General features: G+C 43.6%; 1 protein-coding gene across 2 annotated transcripts; it reads left to right on the top strand.

The window, feature by feature from the left end:
* The first annotated feature begins 8,409 nt into the window (after positions 1–8,409).
* Positions 8,410–11,274, top strand: LOC117471229. 2 transcript variants are annotated; one of them, XM_034116083.1, is made up of 4 exons: positions 8,410–8,479; positions 9,423–9,617; positions 9,747–9,822; positions 9,932–11,274. In XM_034116083.1, the coding sequence occupies exons 2-4, from the start codon at positions 9,596–9,598 to the stop codon at positions 10,884–10,886; spliced, it is 1,053 nt and encodes a 350-aa protein (XP_033971974.1). In that variant the 5' UTR covers positions 8,410–8,479; positions 9,423–9,595; the 3' UTR covers positions 10,887–11,274. The 2 variants fall into 2 exon arrangements, with proteins under 2 accessions (XP_033971974.1, XP_033971975.1); XM_034116084.1 differs by lacking the exon at positions 8,410–8,479 and having other exon boundaries at positions 9,117–9,617.
* Positions 11,275–19,145: the final 7,871 nt, after the last annotated feature.

The raw sequence follows: 19,145 nt of genomic DNA, 5'->3' as shown, positions 1-19,145 counted from the left end.
CACAGCACATCCAGAGAATGTACACCCGGCGCTATCAGAGTATTACTCAGGGTGGCGGCGTGTGTGTCTGATGGACAGATGGATAAGAGGCGGATGGGCAGAGGGTAGTCTCTGCAGTTCGCCTCTCCCCCCCGCAGTTCTACGGGATAACAGGGAACCCTGTCATCCCAGGAACAGTGTCTCGCGCTCCGTGCAGAGCGGCAGGAACTCTGTTAAAGGAAGCCTTTTTCCAGGGTTCCTCAAGGGGAAGAAAATCAGGGGTTTTTACTCCCGCTATTTTCTGGTCCCGAAGGAGACGGGGCGGGGGGAATGAGACCCATCCTTGATCTGTCAGTGTTCAACAAGGGAATGGCCTTTTCCCATGCTGACGATCAAACAGGTGCTGGAGCATCTGTCAAGCCTGGGTTTTCATTATCAAATGGAAGAAGAGCTGTCCTCTTCCCTCCCAGGTTATCATTTAACTGGGAGTGGAATTGAACTCAGCCCGCATGAGAGCGCGACTCTCACAGCGGAGAGGGGAGAAAGTGACAGCTCTCCTCCGGCGCGTCACACCCCGCGGGGCGGTGACAGCCCTCTCCGTGATACAGTTTTTAGACATGATGTCAGCTGGTCACGTGGTGATCGCCCTGGGTCTCCTTCACTTGAGGAGACTCCAGAGGTGGTTTATTCGCCTGCGCATCGACCCTGTGCGTCAGAGGAGACGCATGGTGTACATTCCTCCTTCCGTGGGTTTGGTTTTAACCTATTGGAAAAATCTCCACGTCTTGTCAGTGGGGGTGCCCCTGAGCAGAGTGACGTCACACACCGCAGTGTTCACAGACGCATCTCTCGCAGGCTGAGGAACGTGCATGTCGCAGGCAGGGGGGGGGACAGTGGCCGGTTCATATGTCTCTCCATATAAACATATAAATATTTTCGCCCTGTTGCGGTACAATCAACATGTGTTGATTCGAACAGACAACAAAGCAGCGGCGGCCTACATAAATCGCCAGGGAGGTGTACGATCAGCGCAGCTGCTTCACACACCGGAGCATCATACACAGCCAAATGGACAGCGTTCCGTTTGACATGTAGGGAAAAGCCTGGACCCCGTTACGGTCACCCTGCCTCACGTGCTGTCGTTCCTCCAGCTGTTGCTGGACAGGAACTGGCTTATAGCACGGTCAAAACATATGCTGCTGCCATTTCATCTTGCCACGTAGGTTTGGTGTCAGCACGGTGTTAGTCACCCTCTGACAAAACGTTTTCTACGGGGAGCACAGAGACTCAGACCTGTGTCACGCGCTTTGGCGCCTCAATGGGATTTGGCTTTAGTGTTACGCGCACTGAGAGAAGCTCCATTTGAACCTTTAGATCAGGTCCCCCTAAAAGTTCTTGTCAGCCAAAGTAGCTCTGCTCTTGGCTCTGACATCAGCTAAAAGCGGTGAGTGATTTGTCTGCTCTCTCTGTGGCTCCGTCATGTCTCCAGATCCAAGGAGATGGCAGCTTAGCTGTTTTGCGCCCTAGCCTGGTTTTTATGCCAAAAATTATCACAGGTCTCTTTTTTAGATCAAGAGTGATAACTTTGGAGGGTTTTTTTTCCACCTCCTCACACATCAGAGGAGGAAGCCACATCTCATCTCCTCCGTCCCGTGCGCGCGCTGTCATACTATACGGCATGCGCGGCTGTGTTGCGCAGTTTCCAGCGTCTGTTTGTGCATTACAGAGAGCGCTCAATGGGGCAGCCTCTGTCTGCACAACGCCTGTCACACTGGCTGTGTGAGGCTGTGTCACAGGCGTATGTCTCCTCTGGGGCGGATCCTCCGGAGAACATCAAGCGCACGGCACCAGAGGAATTGTATCAACCTCTATGGTGTTGCACGGAGGACCGACAGTGGAAGACATTTGCACTGCTGAATCTTGGTCTTCCCCCTGTTCTTTTATTCGTTTTTATTTGAGGGATGTCTCCCATTCCTCTCTGACACTCTCAGTACTGAATGTCCTGTCAGAGTGAGTAATGTCGGGGACACAACTGTGTGCCCTCTCTCCTGCCTGTCGGCACTCAGAGAGCTGCCCTGTTTCCTCTCTTTTTTCGTTGTAACAAGTGGGTCTCTACTTTTTATAACGACAGGTATTCACCTTCATTCCCTCATGGAGAATATTCATTTTAAATGCTACATTTCCAGGGACTGTGATGCTCCATTACGCATGGCGCAATGGACATGGGTTATTAAATTGAGTAGGTGTGTTTTTTGTGCTCCTGGTAACGGACGGACCAGTGGGGCGTGGACTACATCCTGCTTCGCCCTTAACCCAATAGCGATAGCCTTAGAGGGCGAAGCCTTATACGAAATAGAACTGGGGTTACGTATTGTAACCCAGCTTCTATGAGTATAGGCGCAGCCCTCTAAGGTTCGGGCCCCACTGGCTCCGTGAATAGCTGAAGAAAAGCTGTTGGCGTGGGAGCAGATGGTCGGGCCTACTTCCTATTTATACGGAAGTGAGGCCGTAGGTGGGGCCCACGTCATAGGTGGGCGTGGATTAAGTCTGTCAGTGCTGCACACGTGCAGTGGGATTACCCAATAGCGATAGCCTTAGAGGGCTGCGCCTATACTCATAGAAGCTGGGTTACAATACGTAACCCCAGTTGTTGTTGTTGTTGTTGTTGTTAGTTGGATGGTGGGAGATTCTAGCGAGAGATATGGATACAAAAAAAGGTGTTTTAAACAGCAAGCCAAGCACACAGCTGATGCTGACAGCCCCGCTCCTGCCGCCCAGACCACGCTTGAAAGTTTGCCGGGGAGACGCCTGAACAACAACAGCGATAGCTAAATGGGTGGCTACAGCTTAACATTGTGGAGGACGAGGGGCTGCGTTAGATCATTCGGATCGCATCCAAAGTGTCGACTGCACATCACAGCACATGCTTTGACTGAAGATGAAGACAGAAGAGCGGCATTTCGCCGACAACTGTGAACAGGCTTGTCTGTTTGAGCAACTGGCTCAGTGCAAAGAAGTAGACAGGGTTGGGAGAGAGTGTAAGAGAGAGAGAGAGGTTCCAGGTTGTTGTATTGAAAATATTCAGGAGAATATTTGTCATTGTTCCAATGATAATAAACAAACATTTGCATAAAGCATATTTGTCCACTCATATGTTGATAAGAGTATTAAAAACTTGAAAAATATTCCTCTAAGGTACATTTAGAACAGATAAAAAATGTGCGATTAATTTGCGATTAATCGCGATTAACTATGGACATCATGCGATTAATCGTGATTAAATATTTTAATCGACTGATAGCCCTAATTTTATTATAAAGTTCTGTATATTTACAGACTGTTGCAAAAACTAAGAAGCTTATAAACATCAGGTTTAAAACTAAAAGAGCTTTACAAAAAAGTAACACAATTAAAGATGTTGAGAGTTTTATTTTAGTTATTAATTTTATTTTTTGTCCAAGAGATGCTGATTTGAAACCGTTGTTATACAGTTACGGCATTTCCTGTTTCTGCCAGAGAGAGGGGAATTTGTTCCAAAGCTTGCTGCTGTTTTTACACCCTCCATCTTAAAGGAGGGAGCCTCGTTTAGCTGCGAGTGTCACTCCGCCACGGAGTTCACTCCGTCACGGAGTGGGAGTGTGTAGGGTGTGATTTGGAATTGGGCCAATAGCTATCAAGTCATATTACAGGATAAATGAAATACAGTTTAAACTGCCGTATGCAGGGAAGACGCCGACGTGTCGCACTTATCATTCACATCACATCATCGATCATATAATATCATAATCATATATTTCCTTATCTGTGTCAGCTTCTTGAGCCGTATCTGGCCATGTAACACTAATGGCGCATTTCCACTACACGGCCTCGCTCGGTATGGCTAGGCCTTGTTAGGACTGGCTCACTTTATGGCGCATTTCCATTACAGTTTAGGAACTAGGGTAGTATCTATAGTAACGCAGTGTAGGCGGAGCCGTGACGTCATCTTCAATGAGAACCACAGAAAAACAACATCAGCCGTTAGCTGTTAGCACTCAAGCTCACAGCTCCTCATATCTGTTCAGAAACTAGACAAAAGTTAAACAAGTACAAACCACAGCCTGTCTGTGTCATGGCGAATATAGTCGCTGGTTTATTTATGTCTGTATAGGCCGTTGTTGTGAGTGTGGACGGTCGGAGCATATACAACGTTAGCTTAGCCAATCTCCATTCAGAAAACACGCATTTTAAAAGGTTTTTCGCCTGCCGTCTGTCTGCAGACTTGTCAAAGCATTAATTCATGGTTTTTACTAACTGGTATCAGTATGTTGTTACTTCGGCATCATTTTGAAACGTGTATTACAATTAAATCACGGTCAAATATGTTCATCTTGTTGTAGTTGTAGCCCCCTTGCCAGCGATTCTCTCTCTAGTTTAGCATACTCAGCCCGACTCAGCCTGGTTGTTGGCCCGGAAAGAACCTCGATTTTATGGGGCCAGAAAACTGTGAAATAGTACCCGCTAGCCGGTACTACGCTAAGTGGAAACGCAACCAAAAACGGGCCCCCGCACGGCTCGGCACGCTTAAAGCGAGCTCCGCGCTGCAGTGGAAATGCGCCATTACAGTGTCACATACTGTATGCAGAAGTATTATTTTAAGCAACACATTAAGTTGACGAAACACTCGAGTCAAATGTAATTAAAGTCAGATCCACTTGTGTCTTTGACGGGGCAATGATATCATAAAACTGTTAATGTACGCATTCAAACACTCGGTATTCTTTTTTTTTTTTAGCTTTTAACCAGCTGTACCAGCTGTACTGTATTCACCTTGCAGGTGCAACTATATGTCTTTTATCCTGGATTAAGTGTTTAAGTCATGGATGTTTAAAGTTTAACTTCTTCGTATTTGTCTGACATGATAGTTTACTTTTAATTCATGAAGTATGACGCTGCGCTTTCAGTACACTTGTCCCTGTTTGTGATTGGGCAAATGTTGCTAACCCCGCCCCTTTTACGTGAATGCGCTCCCTGCCGGACAGGTTGATTTACCGAGTTGATAACCAGTGTGACTGTGACTACCATGGATGTATAATAAGAACTGGATACAGCGTCGGAGACGGGGTCTCGTTCTTTCCTATGAGAGCTGCTCATTGGCGCATGAGGACAAAATGGCCCAACTTTTGAGATAGCGAAACATCACAGATTACCCATCATGCCTGGCTGTCAGAGCAGAAGAACCTGTATGTGCGCTCACAGAGCATGTGCCCCTTAAGCCCCACCCCGGAGCTCCCAATCTCGGCTCAGTAGAATGAATGGAGACAGAAAATAAATCTAGATTCGGCTTTTAGTGCATTTTACAACTTTAAGGACCTAATGAATATAATAAGGGCTATAAAATAGTTCATACTGGGTAGTTTATTTAGTTTAAAAAAAATTATCCGCTGATATACAGACGTCTCTTTCCCAATGTTAGTCAATGGGAAAAAGTCTTTCTGGGCCCAATGACGTCACGGATTGATACGGAAATTGTAGTACCGCCGTTTGGACATAACGAATATTTTCATCAGAGTCCGGCGCACTTCCTGGGGGCTTGGTCTATTCTCATCCACCATCTTTGTTTGTGACGTAAAGAGTGTAAGAGTCACGTTTCTGAATCGGACACTCTGAGTGGATGCAGTCACAGCCAATCGGAGTCGGATTCAGAGGGTTGCCTGTCAGTTCCGTTGTTATGTGTACTGAAACGAGAGCCGGTATAATTCCACGCGCGAAAACAAAATCAAAGTTGGAATACGTTCTTTTAGTGTTTTGAAAGTAAACTGAGGTATGGCAAGGAAGTTTACTACAGCTGAGGCTTTGGAGCTGATTTTTCAAGTGGATGATGTTGATGAAAATTCAGACAAATCTGCTCAGCATGCCATGTGTGATTGTGGAAAGGAACTACCATGATATATATCATGTGTAGTCTTGACAAAAAGAATGACAATTCCTGGCAAAGAAACGCCCATGGACACTGCCCAAAAGAATGGGCATAACTAATGAACAGAAGAAGTTAGAATCTTCTAATCAGTTCTGATACAATGATAATAAATGTGTGCAATTGTCTGTGTTGAATGTTTTTTTCAATGTTATGGTTAGCAGTTTATAAGGCAAAACACAAAAATATACAAAAACGGAAATGTCCTATGTGGGTCTCAGAGGGTTAATGCCATACATGTTTGCATACATTCACAGTAAATGTTTCCATCTTCAGTATGATAGCTGTCTAACAGAAGTTAAATCAATTTCTCACTTATTCTGACAATGTACTTAACCCAATAAAAGGACCCAATAAAAAGAGTTGTTAAATAATAGTGAAGTCACGTTGTAATAATAACTCATCTCTCCCGGTTTTTTTATTTTCTTTTTCTGCTTTGCCAACGCCACTGTGTCAAGTGTCCTATTTGGGTTGCCGTATGGAGTTGTCCCTCCCCTTCCGGTGGACCTCCATAGAGTGGCGAAGTCCCTCCCCTTCCGGTGGAGCCCCATGGGACCTTATTTCGGAAAAGTTATGCATTGAAGTCAATGGAGAGAGAAAGATTATCTTTCGATCCCGTTTGAATTGTGCCACGAATTACACATATGATGTTTGTCAATTTAAAAGATAATTTTGCAAGTCAAAAAAAAAAAAAAGGTGTTGTAAAACTGTGAAGTAACACATTTGTTTGTGTGAAACGCTAAATGAACTACATCTCTGGTCAACAACACACGTGACGTCACCAAGATGGCCGTCACTACTGTCTTGTCAACACAACGACCCTCACTATCACCACAATGAAACACGTCCTGAAGAATGTCATGCAAAGCTGCCTGCCTGCCTTCCTTTGATTCTCTCTGAACTGCCTGGTCGTTTTAATGTTTAATGTCAACCATTTGTGCAGATAGCATGAAGTAGAGAAGATCGCCGATGCTAACGTTAGCGTTAGCATTTCTCCCCCGGGCTTAAATGGTGTATTATAGAATGATCACACCGGTGACAGTACTATTCAAAGGGTTCACGACATATGACTACTACTCTTACTGTTTAACATTTTGGGTTACTTAATGTTACTTCATGTTAAGGCTAATAAAAATGACAAGGCTGTAATGCTAACTAACGTGCTAGCTACTAGCTAGGTAGCTAACTTGATCCACACACTCCTCTTTCATCAGACGGGAAGCGAAAGAACGAGCAAGACCCATTGCTGGTATAATAACAACCTGGTACTAAGCACACAGGCATCTTGTTAAAGTTATCTTATCTTAGCCAGCGCCATATAGATAGATTATATCTATATGGCGCTGATCGTATATATACGGTATTATACGTATATCGTAGTGTCTCAATTGTGACATCACTTACGCGACTCTGGGATTTGTAGTCTTTTTGCGTATTTTTCATAGTCTTATATTTCAACAGTTTTACGACAAACTGTGACTTTTTTGACATGGAAATTATTTTTTAAGATTGACAAACATCATATGTGTAATTCATGGCACAATTCAAACGGGATCGAAAGATAAGTTTTCTCTCCCCATTGACTTCAATGCATAATTTTTCCGAAATAAGGTCCCATACCCCGGAAGTAAGTGGGAGGGACTTCGCCACTCTATTAGTGATGTGTCGGTCGCGAACGAGCCGATTCTTTTGAACGGCTCTTTGGTACGAACGAGGGGAACCGAGTCGTACTTGGTGAGAGCCGTTCTTGTTATCGTTCAATCGTTGGTCCGCACTCACTGCCTGCCAAAATCCACTCTCCTTTTAAAAAGCTTGATTTTGTTCCCCAAACGTATTCTGTGAAGACCCGCCCCTACTCTGTTTGGTAGGTTTCAGCACGAGGAGTGAGATGGGGTGGGTCTTAACGGAATACGCGAGAGAGAAGTCATACCAAGTGGTACAGGACAGGTAGACAACGTGTTTTTCGGATGGAAAATGAGCCAAACGCGAAAACGCAGCAGCATTTGGATTCACTTCAACCAAAACCCAGTCAGTGATAAAGCGCACTATTTGTAAAGGCAAAATATCCTTTAAAGCAGGATCAACAAATAATCTCCATCGCCACTTAAAAACACAGTATCTAATATTAAGAGTTGCATGAATTTCATTCAAGGCAAGGCAACTTTATTTACTTAACACATACAGAGGGTAAATTCAAAGTACATTCACTGACATGATGACATGGATATGGCGCCACCTTGTGTCATGTTTACAATGCCGATTATTGACATTAGGTCTGGCAATACAGTCAATCATTATCCTGGTGATTATTTTGCAGATAAACCTAGTAACCTTAAAAAAACGGCTCTTTTGAACGGCTCTTTTGAACGGCTCTTTGAAAGGAACAGAGCCATAAGATCCGGCTCCCTTCAAAGAGCCATAATTCCCATCACTACACTCTATAAGGCTAGTTGCACGGGATGACGTATTTCCATTTCCGGTTCATTGAGTGGGCGCTTGTTAACATCCGGTCTACGGTAGAGCGGGTAGATAACAACTATGAAGGTAAGTGACAAACAAAGCTGTAGTTACTGGCTAACTTTGACAACTTGACAGTCTTGATACAGTGTAAAGCGTTTTAATGATGTACTATTACGTGTTTTGGATAACATGAATGATGTCCAATTCCCCACAGTTTCAAACAAAGATCTACCTTCAGGGAGAGTGAGCGTCAGGGCTAGCTGTTACAGGTCCATGAGGAAGCATGAAAAGCCTCACCATCTCAGAGTAGGGAGGAAAATAAAAAGTGTTCATCGGTTCAAAGCCTCAATCAGGTTCATGTTCTGGGGTTTTGATGTGGCTAGAGTAGGTAACCTGTGATTTAGGATTCAAAAAAGCCCAGCTAGCTGACGTGTTGCAACAGATTGCATAGTGACAATAAATTAGCTCACATCAACTGGTAGCTAGCTATGTGTGTGTAGCATGAAGGGGCTACAGATTTATTTTCGTTTTGTAACCCTCTCGTGTAAAATGATAAATACATTAGCTAAACCCAAACTTAGCTTTCATCAAATATTATTAATGAGAGGTTGAAAACCGTCTCTGCTTTCATGGAAACCCCAGAAACTGGTTGTGACGGCTGCTGTTCTTTACTGTATGGTTAGTATAATCCATGTAGGGTCCAGTTATTTGTATGGGTAAGTGCTGGTTTTGTACCCTACATCTATGTTAAGCTGTTCAACGTTCTACTAACACTATTTTATGTAGTTATAATAAGATAATAAATTGAGACAGCTGAGAGAGTTTCTGTTTGAATGTCCTTAAATTACAGTATTCCAAATAGCAGAACTTCTGTGTATGTGATGTGACTGATAACCTGACATGGTTTAGCCTTTTCCCACACCTACTACTTGCCTGATCAGCCTGCTCTCAGCTTTCTCATTTTTCTGTGTTGTATTGAAGCGGTATTCTAAATGTAAAATGACTGACATTTTATTTTAATGTGTAGATTGTCTTTGAGAACTGCTCACCAGTGGAGATTGCAGTGGCAAAGTGTTCCTGTGTAGCTGGAACAGCACTCTGCAACCACAATGTTGCACTGCTGTTCCAGACCGCACACTACTCCACACTCAACCTGGCTGCTGTACCCCCTGTCCTCAGCTGCACTGAAACAGAGCAGCGATGGCACAAGCCAAGAACCATGGTAAGTACAGTATGTGTTCACAACCAATCCACGGTTTAATGAGTATTTCCTTTGTGCCAAGAGCTGATCTAGTATGTTGCATCAATGACCATTTCAATGAATTTGACAATTCTTTTGTGTAATTAATAGGGTGTGAAACCAGGCAGAGTGACATGGTGTTCATTTCCACTAAGCCAAAGCAGTTTACAGTTGCTGACGGTGTAAGGTAATATCTATTGTCCTAAGTAATTGTATAGCCTGCAACAACTTTGTGATTGTTGTCTGAGTGTAAAATTGTTCTTAAAGTCCTAATTATTATATAAACATGTTCAAAGGAGTACACGTTACAAGGCCGTGCGGGGGAAGCTGCCAGACCCAGATGTCCTCAAAGTCAGCGAGGTATACAAGGACTTCTCAGCAGACATCGCACCACTGATCACCACCATGGCTATAAGTGTGGACGTGCCACTGGTTAACTCCACCTTTGGAAAAGTTCAGGAAGGTAGCCCTATCTCATACCAGCATCCACTACCTCTTAGCTGGGTTATAGTGCGTCACCCAGATGCCCCTCCACCACCACCTCTACCTGTGGATGGCTATAGGCTGGAGCCTACCACCTGTGAGTTTGTGTGCAGTCACCAACAGCACCTCCATCTACTGTCACTTGCGACAACATTGCTCATGGCAAGGAAAATCGAGGTGGCCACAAGGGAGCAGAGCGACAGTGTGGAATGGCACCGTGTTAGGAGGCCAAGAATAACTTCTTCCCGTTTCAGGGAAGTATGCCATGTTCGAAGTCAGAGTTCGGCTGAAAACTTAGCACAACGGATTCGGAAGGGAGTGGCGCAAACGGCATCAATGAAGAGGGGACTGGCACTGGAACCGGTTGCCATCCAGGAATACTGCCGGATTAAAAACACCAATTACTGGCCGTGTGGGTTTGTCATTCACCCAGATGCCCCCTGGTTAGGGTCATCTCCTGACGGTCTGGTGTTTGACCCAACTGAGAGCCCACCTTTTGGACTTGTTGAAATAAAATGCCCAAATGCAAAAAGTTATGTGGACTGTAGCTACTTAAAAATGCAAAGTGGCACATTAAAACTGAAGCAGTCTCATAGCTACTATTGGCAGGTGCAAGGCCAGCTCCTACTCACAGGGATGGAGTGGTGCGATTTTGTCGTTTTTGCAGAGGAGGATATCCTTATACAGCGTATCTGCAGAGACTGCGAGGTGGCTACAACCATTAGGGAGAAGGGAGATTATTTTTATTTTTATTTTTACATGGACTGATATGCACTACACTACATTAGTGTACCACACTACATCACACTACATTACTGATCTAACATGAATATTTTCCTGTATATAGTTCTTTCAATTGCTAAAACCAGAACCAAGTGTGTTCTATAAGTCAAAAAGATCCTTTAGTCAAAGGACCTATGTGAGGAAGAAAGGGGTGTTTATTGGCAGACATTTAATGTCATATGACGTTATTCATTAACAAAAGTTGTGGATGCTAACTAACTTATCTTGCATTGATCTGTTCATCTGTTACATAAACTAGCATTACTTAAATATGCAGAGACTAATTGAAATGTTTAAATATGTATTTTTTTCCCCCGATATAACATCAACCTATGTTTTGTAAAAGTGTATTAAATGAATCTGTAAAATGTTATCATATTGTGGATTTATTATATTATGTATTGTATATGTTATTTTTGTGTGCATTTGTTTTGAGGTTATAATTCATTAGTACCTAAACATAGTATGGTATGACTGCTTTTTGTAACGACCACAATGAAATACACAATTGGTTTGGGAGCAAGAAATCTTTTAATCATTGCTGCCCAGGCTTGCCCATGCTTTCACCAGTGGTCCGTTCTGGTAGTTGACCAGGAAGCAAGCCACATTGAAAAGCTCCTCAATGCTTCCACACACAGACAGTGGTATGGCTTTGTCAAAGAGTTTGTTCTCTTTGACCCTTCTGATGCACCTCTCCACATGGACCCTCAGACGTGCAATGGATTGAGTCTGCCTGACATCCTCCCTGCTCATTTGGGGTTTTTTTTACAGAAAGGCAGGCCGGTAAACTTTGCACTCAACCAGATTGTCCACAAGGAACCCTTTGTCGACCATTATTGCCATGTCTGGTGTGAGCAGGCTCACGATGCCAGACAGCTTGAAAATCTCCCGGTCACTCATAGATCCTGCATACAGGCCAGACACAAATGTAATGGCACCATGTGGTGCCATGCCGATCATGGCCTTGAATGTAGCATGTGACTTGTATGTTGAAAACACCTCACTCTGCAGCAGGAGAGATGATGGAGTCTGGCAGAATACTTCAGTGCAGTCAAGCACCACTTGTGTGTCAGGGAAAGCTGAAAACTCTGGTGGAAGGTGAGCTCTGACAACTTTGCGTGGGATCCACAGACGTTGGCTTCCAAGCAGTTGGTACAGGAAGTGTGTCCAGGTGGAAATAATTCTGCTGACTGTGGTGCGGTGAATGCCAAACCGTTCTGCTAGATCCCTCAGATGTAGGCCCACTGACGGGTGCATGAGGAACAGCAGCAGCTCATCTATGGGTGGAAGTTTCTGTGAAAACAAATAAGTGTTAGGCATACTGTAGATACTGTTATAGGGAACCGGGTACAGTTGTAACACATTTTCCGTGTGTGTGATGTGATGCACTTGTTAAACGGTGGTATAGTGCGCAGCGTGCATAATTATTAATATACATCCATGCTTGTATGCTGCATACCGTTGTTGTTGGTTGAGAGGAATCCGAGCTGCTGGCAGAGGATGCCTTGGCGTTGGTGATCCGCACCATCTTGGTGTTGGCTGCTGGCTCCACCAATTTCCAAAAGGCAAGGAAATGCTTGTATGTGGCAAATCTAAGAATGTAATATTGTTCATGTTAGACATTGTTTTGTTTCTTAAATTAGCTTCCCCAAATGAAAGGTGTTTTTCAAACTAGTGGCCATAACAACATCCTGATAGCCTTATAAACAAACCTGGTGTAGAAACTAATGTCCTCGTCCGACCCTGCCAGGCGTTGTATCGCAGTTGTAACACTTCCAGCTGGTGTTGGAGCTCCCTAACCTGCATTTTCAAGGCTTCGTTCTCGTCGGCCACCTGATTTGCCATCACTGCCGTCGCGGGATTTAAACAGTACTCATGATCAGGCAGCGCAACTGTTTCCACCTCGTACTCAGCTGTCAAGTCCGGGGTGGGGCTCTCTGCCCTCGGCCGACGCTCCCAAACATTACGTCTTGGTGTAGGTAGCTCGTAGTTATTCCATGCAAAGAGAACAGGTGTAGCTCCTTTCTGTACTCTGTGCAGTCCTCCCGCTGTGACCAATAAGTCTCCTGGTCGAAAATGCCTACTGCACACACGGGTATTTTTTGTGGGGCTGAAATTGTCCCTACGGACCTTGATCAGCCACTGAGCCTTTACCTCAGCATCAATGGGAAATGCATGAAAACTTATCTCCCGATTATAACGGGCCGAATTCGTACACAGTGGCACACAGCAATGTAGTGCCGACTTTCTTACCCGCTGGAAGGCCAATCGCTTTTCTTTACCCCGAAATCCGCTCATTCTTGCTCTTGGTGTGTCATAAGAAACTGTCAAACTGTCAAGCTGTAAAAACTCTGTACTCAAACCGGAAGTACTCGCCCCCACACCCACCCGCCGGAAGTTGATAGACGCCATCAAATCAAATCAAATCAAATCAGGTTTTATTTATAAAGCACATTTTAAAAGCGATTTTTGGTCGAGCCAAAGTGCTGTACATGTAATAAAAAACACATTACTACAAAACACAATAAACAACAATAAATTACAACAGATATAACTATAACAGATATAAAACACACGGAAAAGTCAGGAGTCATGCTCCGCTCTAATTAGAAGGCCAGAGAGAAGAAGTGTGTTTTTAATGTGGATTTAAAAACCCCTAGGGTCTGGGCCGACCTCACATGGAGGGGCAAAGTGTTCCAGAGCCTGGGGCCAGCTGCTGCGAAGGCTCGGTGCCCTCGGGTTTTTAGCCTGGTCTTGGGCACTACCAGCAGCAGCTGGTCAGCAGACCTTAAAGCTCTGGCTGGGGTGTAGCGCTGGAGCAGTTCAGCTATATAGGCCGGAGCCAGCCCATTTAGGGCTTTAAAAACAAATAAAAGGACTTTAAAATAAATTCTCAACCGAACTGGAAGCCAGTGTAATGAGGCCAGAATAGGGGTGATGTGGTGCGCTTTTTGTGACCAGTCAGTAAACGTGCAGCCGCGTTTTGGACTAGCTGTAAGCGTTTAATTGAGGCCTGGTCCATACCCACATACAGAGCGTTACAATAGTCCAGTCTCGAGGTTACAAAGGCGTTGATAACCCTTTCCAAGTCTTTAAAAGATAAATACGACTTGGTTTTGGCCAATAGTCTTATTTTAAAAAAGCAGGATTTTACTACGGTGCTAACCTGCTTGTCAAATTTAAAAGTGCTGGTGAATGTCACTCCAAGGTTCATGACCGAGGGGAGGATGTTTTTTTTGAGAGAGCCCAGAATATCAACCGGAGAGGCTGGAGGTTGCGGTCCAAAAAAGATGACCTCAGTCTTGCTCTCGTTGAGGTTGAGGAAGTTTTTGCTCAGCCAGGATTTAATCTCTGCTAAGCAGTCCATCAGCTGCTGTAGTGAGTGTGTGACATTTGCTTTTAGAGGCAGATATATCTGTACATCGTCGGCGTAGCAGTGGAAGGGAATGTTATGTTTTGTGAGTATTGAACCTAGGGGCAGTATGTACAGTAGGAAAAGGATGGGGCCCAGAATCGAGCCTTGGGGAACCCCACAGGTAAGAGGGGCTTTGGCAGAGGAGAAGGCACCTAGCTGTACCGAGAAGCTACGGTCTGTCAGGTAGGACCTGAACCATGCAAGGGCGGAGCCTGTGATGCCAGCGGACTGTTCAAGCCGTGACAACAGGATGCTATGGTCCACAGTGTCAAAGGCAGCTGTCAGGTCTAACAGCACCAAGACAGCTGGGCTGCCTGAGTCGGCGGCTAGGAGCAGATCATTAAAAACTCTTAAAAGAGCTGTTTCAGTGCATGGGTTTGAAGCCAGACTGGAACTTTTCATGGATTCCATGCGTGGTTAAAAAAGACTGCAGCTGGGCGTAGACTACTCGCTCCAGGGCTTTTGATAAAAAAGGCAGCTGGGAGATGGGCCTAAAATTTGCGAGAATGGAGGGGTCGAGATTTTTCTTTTTAAGGAGTGGCTTAACCACGGCGTGTTTGAAGGCAGCTGGGACACATCCTGAGGTAAGAGAGGTGTTTAAAAGTAATAAAATACTTGCTCCAACTGATTCTAAAACATCTCTGAGAAGGCGAGAGGGAATGCTGTCTGAGGTGCAGTTTGTCGGCCGCAGGTGCTTGACTACATCCGAGAGAGAAGAGAGGGATACAGGGTCAAAGTGGTCGAGGACAGCAGGGCACAGAAAAGGAGCAGGATCTGGGGTAGCACTAGTGTGGGCTAGCCTAAGAGCAGATACCTTTTCAATAAAAAATTTAAGAAACTTATCACAGAGAGTAGTCGATGGGACAATAGAAGAAACATCACAGGGATTAATGATAGAGTTGAGGACATTAAAAAGAACCTGAGGTTTATGGCTGTTTTTGGAGATTAACAGAGAAATGTGCTCTATTTTGGCTGCTTTGGCCATCTTGTGCACAGAGCCTATTGCTTCCTACGCCTGTTTCCCTTTATAAATCACAATCGACTCGAAATGCGGCGCAGCTTTTGCAGGCTTCACGTAACGCCCATATTTGCCTATATGGAAACGCCCATTCATTCATTCATTTTGACTGACTGCATGAAGAAGATCGCAGGAAATTACGACCGAACAGCTAAAAAAGACATCTCACACCCTGTCAGATTTTGGTTATTTTGGGGAGGTCGAGATAAATCATATTGTTTGGTGGATGCAGTTTGAACCAGAGTAGCAGCATGGAGGTCGGATCGTCACCAAAATAAATAAATAAGTGGTCCGAAAAAAGTTAATGACAAAAAAAATACACATAACCTAACCTTCCTCAGGCAGTGTGTTTGTCCCGGGGACAGGAGACACCCCCTTGATGAGAAACTGTAAGAAATTATCGGGGAATCCCTCCGGAGTGGAGTCATGACGACTGGATCTGAATTATTTTTGTTGTATTTGGTGGTTTGTGTTCCAGCTGTCGATCAGCAACTATATATCCATAATCCGCCAGTTAAAGGAAATACAACTAATGTGTTGTGTTATATTAGCTGTACAATTTACCACATATGGTGTTCTTAGTTTCCATACCTCCTGTGTTTTACGAGCGACTTATCAAGTCTTGGCAAACGGCATAAAACACGATTAAACGTGATAGTATATAAAACCATGCTCGTATCTACAACCTATAGAAATGCAAAACGGCGTCAGTTTAGACGTTATTCTGTCCTCCTGCTTACCGCATCATTTATGAGAAAACATTTCATAACATTAACACAACATATTCGAGGTGGTTTTAAATAACATATCCGTATTTATTTATTTCTCCAAGTTTTTGTGAGCACTGATGAGTCTCAAACAGGCGTTTGTTTAATCGTTTTAAGATTGGCTTTAATCAATGTTTGAAAATGAATTCTTCATAATGATAAATGAGAGGTAACCTTTTATTTATTTCCACATATTTCTCTCCATTCTTCCTTCTGCCAACGGTGTCGCAGTTTCTCGTCTCTCCCGTTTGTGTGCTTAGTGCGTACGCATGGGTTAGAGTTTGCGTGGAGGACCGCACATTTTCCCGTCAAGTTAGTATTTTATAAATCGCAAACATTGCGTTCATAGAACGTTGTTAATGTTCGGCCACCGTAGTTTTACACCTAACGTGATGACGTCATCCCTGACGTCGTTCGAAGAGCCTTGATGTTTTATGACGTAATGAGTAATGTCATCTTCCCTGCAAGAGACTCACACATCTGAATTCGAAGTAGACTACTCCCGGCTTGGTAAGACTTAGTTTGTTCAGAGAGACTGTAGCTTTTGAAAAGACAGCAAGTAAGAAAAGTAAACAAACTTTAACATTTTCGATTTAATTTAAACATTGGGCTAAAAGTTGAATAAATTCCAACTCCAGGAACAACAGCAACTGGAGGTTGCACACACAAAACAACTAAAGGCAGCTTTATATTTCAAGGCTAACCCCTTTGCTGCTGAAACTCAATTGTTTAATTTAGACACATTTCTCAAAATGGAGGCAACTGAATATGATAGCAAATTCCAAGCAGAAGATGCGTTGAAATATAAGCTGAAGCGGTTTGCTCAAGATCTGTTCTCACAAAGCCTCGAACTACATTCTCTGCAGTCTGAAAACAATATTCTAAAGGCAACTATTGAAGAAGACAAGAATGAATTAGAAAAGAAGCGAGAGGAGATTAAGGTCCTTCTTTATGAGAAAAAATCTTGCATCAAAGGAGATAGAGACGCAAAGGCAAAAATCAATGAGCTGCAGCAATCAATTGTCACTAACGACACCCAATTTGAGGAACAGAAAAAAGAACTCATTGCAAAGTATAAGTCTCTCATGCGGAGAAGCTCAGCAAAGTTTGAAGAAAATGAGAGGAATCTGCTGGCAACGCATACAAGGGAAATAAGCAGGATTTGCGGAGAGAAGAATGAAAAACTAGATAAAATATTGCAAGAGAAGATGAAAGAATGTGAAGCTAAAGTGTCAAAGGAGACGAATAAAGTCCTTCAGAAGGAAAAAGAGATGGCGAAAGTAAGAGAGGCCGCTGAAATCAAGATCGGTATTTTTCAGAAAAAATTAGGTGCAAATGTGGAAAATCTTATGGCCAAGAAACGCCAGGAGGACCTAGTTGAAAAACTGAGGAAAAAAATAATGAGACTACATGCGCAGCCGGATTTAACTAATGATTTGGCTAAGTCACATGAACAATGCGAGAATCTCAAGATGATTATTAAAAGAAAAAATATGGAAATATTGAATTTAAAGAAGGATGAAAAATCATTGGTAGACGATTTGACAAAGGAAAAGGACCGAACCATTATTACAAATATTAAATTAGAAAAAGAGAAGGAGATCGCCGAGACTGAACACAGGAAGACCAGGGCATGGCTGAACCAGAACATGAATGAAAACAAGGTCCTGAAAGGAAATGTCTCAGATCTACACTCTCAACTCAGGGGCTGTCAGCTACTCTTGATCAAAGAGCGCGCAAAAACCCAAAACATGGCGAACTGCATCTTGCGCTGTAAGGAAGATATACAAGCAGTGGCTGATATCACTAACCCCAAGAAGCTTATTATCGGTATTGCTCGCCTCAAAGCACAGCACGTAGATGGCGATGACAGAGGGCCAATGGAGGAAAACACAAGGACAGGGTATCGTCATATGGTTGATGGTTTGATGCGTAAGGTTAAAGTTTTGTCAAAGGTTCACACAGCCGATGTCAAGCTAGTGGAACGCATCAAGGAAGAGGTTAACTGTTTTAATCAAAGAAAGATGGACTTAACTGTTGAACAAACCAACACCATCAACGAGTCAACACACGAGATCTGGGAGCTAAAAGAAAAACTCAGAATCACGGAAAAGCTTCTTGAAAGGGCAACAGACACAACACCGAAGAGGGTGGACTCGAGGTTAGGCGAAAAGTACCTGAGAAAAAACAAAACTGTTTCAGAGGAAACATTCGGACACTCCCCCCGAGGGAAAAGGATCAATGCGAGTCCTAAAAACTATTCACATGGATGATGACCTTCCAACTATTTACCTGTAAATTGTAACTTGCGTACGGGTTTTCTCCGGGTTTTCTCCGGGTTTTGTCCCGCATCACTATATATTGCAAAAAAACAAAACAACTGTCAGACTGAGTAGATCTGAACTTCAACCCACTCCTCAAAACAGTAGAGAACAACCTTTAATCGTTGGATGAACTTCCCAATATCGACCATAGGTTATAGTGCTGTGTATGTAAGGGTTTTCTCCGGGGTTCGCTCCGCGTTTCGTCTCGCATCAGTATTTGTGATAGACAAATACAGTGTAAAAAAACTGTTAGAGTAAGTTAATCTGAACTCCAACCCACTCGTCAAAACAGTAATCATAATATCTTTGATTTCTTTATTTTATTTACACACGACATCTATCGCAAGTCTGTCCGTCCTGGGAGAGGGATCCCTACTCTGCTGCTCTCCCTGAGCGATTGATTTGTGTAAGGGACAAAGGTGAAACAGTAAAGTGTGTGAGTATGGGTTTCTGCAAACATGTCAAGATGAATTTGTTTTATAGTTCATGATTTAGTTGAATAAATACCTAAAAATTGCCTGAAAACCGTGAGCCTTTTCTCATAATTCTGTATTGGTAACAATCATTATCTAAAGGGACGTATTTTGCTTTGAAATACAAAAAAATATATACATATATCACTGGAATGATCTCCTCTTTCCAATGCTGTGTATAACTGAAAAGTGTTTCAGCATTGAAGTGACTGATTTTGATAGGTCACATACAACGTGTTAGCTTAGA

Source organism: Trematomus bernacchii, unplaced genomic scaffold (genome assembly GCF_902827165.1).
Source record: "Trematomus bernacchii unplaced genomic scaffold, fTreBer1.1, whole genome shotgun sequence".
Taxonomy (NCBI): domain Eukaryota; kingdom Metazoa; phylum Chordata; class Actinopteri; order Perciformes; family Nototheniidae; genus Trematomus; species Trematomus bernacchii.
Note: the sequence above shows the minus strand (reverse complement) of the source record. Positions and strands in the feature narration are given on the sequence as shown.